Source organism: Aplysia californica, unplaced genomic scaffold (assembly GCF_000002075.1).
Source record: "Aplysia californica isolate F4 #8 unplaced genomic scaffold, AplCal3.0 scaffold00807, whole genome shotgun sequence".
Classification (NCBI taxonomy): Eukaryota; Metazoa; Mollusca; class Gastropoda; order Aplysiida; family Aplysiidae; genus Aplysia; species Aplysia californica.
The window spans coordinates 289,149-290,395 of record NW_004798077.1 but is presented as its reverse complement, the minus strand read 5'-3'; the positions used below and the strand labels follow the sequence as shown (position 1 = coordinate 290,395).

The 1,247-nt window shown below is 46.8% G+C and overlaps 1 protein-coding gene across 1 annotated transcript in view; it reads right to left on the bottom strand.

Moving 5' to 3' along the window:
• Positions 1 to 248: 248 nt before the first annotated feature.
• Positions 249 to 1,247, bottom strand: part of LOC101855296 — a gene marked incomplete at its 3' end in the record, with an annotated part of 23,260 nt that continues 22,261 nt past the window's right edge. The window contains 1 exon segment of the mRNA XM_013088767.2: positions 249 to 1,016. Within this exon segment, the coding sequence (XP_012944221.2) occupies positions 249 to 1,016 (768 nt within the window).

The following is a 1,247-nucleotide window of genomic DNA, read 5'->3' as shown; positions in this document are numbered from 1 at the left end:
GACATCACTCACACAAAGACATCACTCACACAAAGACATCACTCACACAAAGACATCACTCACACAAAGACATCACTCACAAAGACAAGACTATACTTCCAGAAAAGCTTACTCACCATCAGCGCATGTTCTACTGCTCACCACAGGAGGTTTCCCCGTGACTTTCAAGCCCGCTCTGTCTTTCTTCTGTCTTCCTGATCCTTTGGCCGAGGACTTCCTGCTGGATACTGCCACCGGCGTCTGTCTGTGCGTCTGTCTGTGCGTCTGTCTGTGCGTCTGCTTCTCTTTCTCCTTCACCAGAAGAGTTTCTGGGACATGTGAGTCACTTGTAGGGGATCGATTTTGAACATTTTTGAAGTCTGCTTCATCAGAAGTCTGTTTCCATCCTGTGCCTTGAATCAATGCCCTTTTCTCAGAAATACCACTTTTCTTAGAATTTCTTTTGGACAAACCAAATTTATTCTCATGGTTCCCATTTTGTTTCTTTGATTCGCCATTCTTTCGCTGCTCACTTTTATCGCCCTCTGGTGGCAGGCTACCTGCAGTAAGACCCACGTCCTTGTCGACATCCTCAAGGACAGAAATCTTCTCGCGTTCACCCGTGTGGGAGACGATAGGCCGGACCACGGACTCTAGCTTCACAGGAGCAGACGACAGAACGTCGTTGTCCCAACAGTTACTGTGACGCTGCGATGGCTCCGCTCCGTCCGGGCACTCTCTGTCTCTGCTGGGCACCGTGTCTTCGTCTTTGGGCAGGGCTTCGAGCTCGGAGCAACGTCTTTCTTCATCACGAGCCAAAACTTGCACACCTTTCAGGATCTTCATGATTGGTCCCAAGGCATGAATGCCCATTTCACGAAGCCCGTTGGCAGTGAGAAGTCGAATACTTGTCATGTCCATCTGATGGCCAGCGAAAAGATCAACGTATCTTTCCACAGATTGGAGACCCAGGTCGCCTAACCACGACTCTACCTCTGGATTGGGACGAGACTTCGAGCTCATCAACTGAGAAGCATCTAGAGAAAAAAAAAGGAAATTTCATTTATTTTCTCATAAAAAATCCTCTCAAAGGTCGTCTCGGTCCTTGTCACATTGAGCAGGTCATCACAAATACTGTGGAAAGGTAGATTGTTGAATGAATGTAACATGTCGTTACGTAGAAAGGTAGATTGTTGAATGAATGTAACATGTCGTTACGTAGAAAGGTAGATTGTTGAATGAATGTAACATGTCGTTACGTAGAAAGG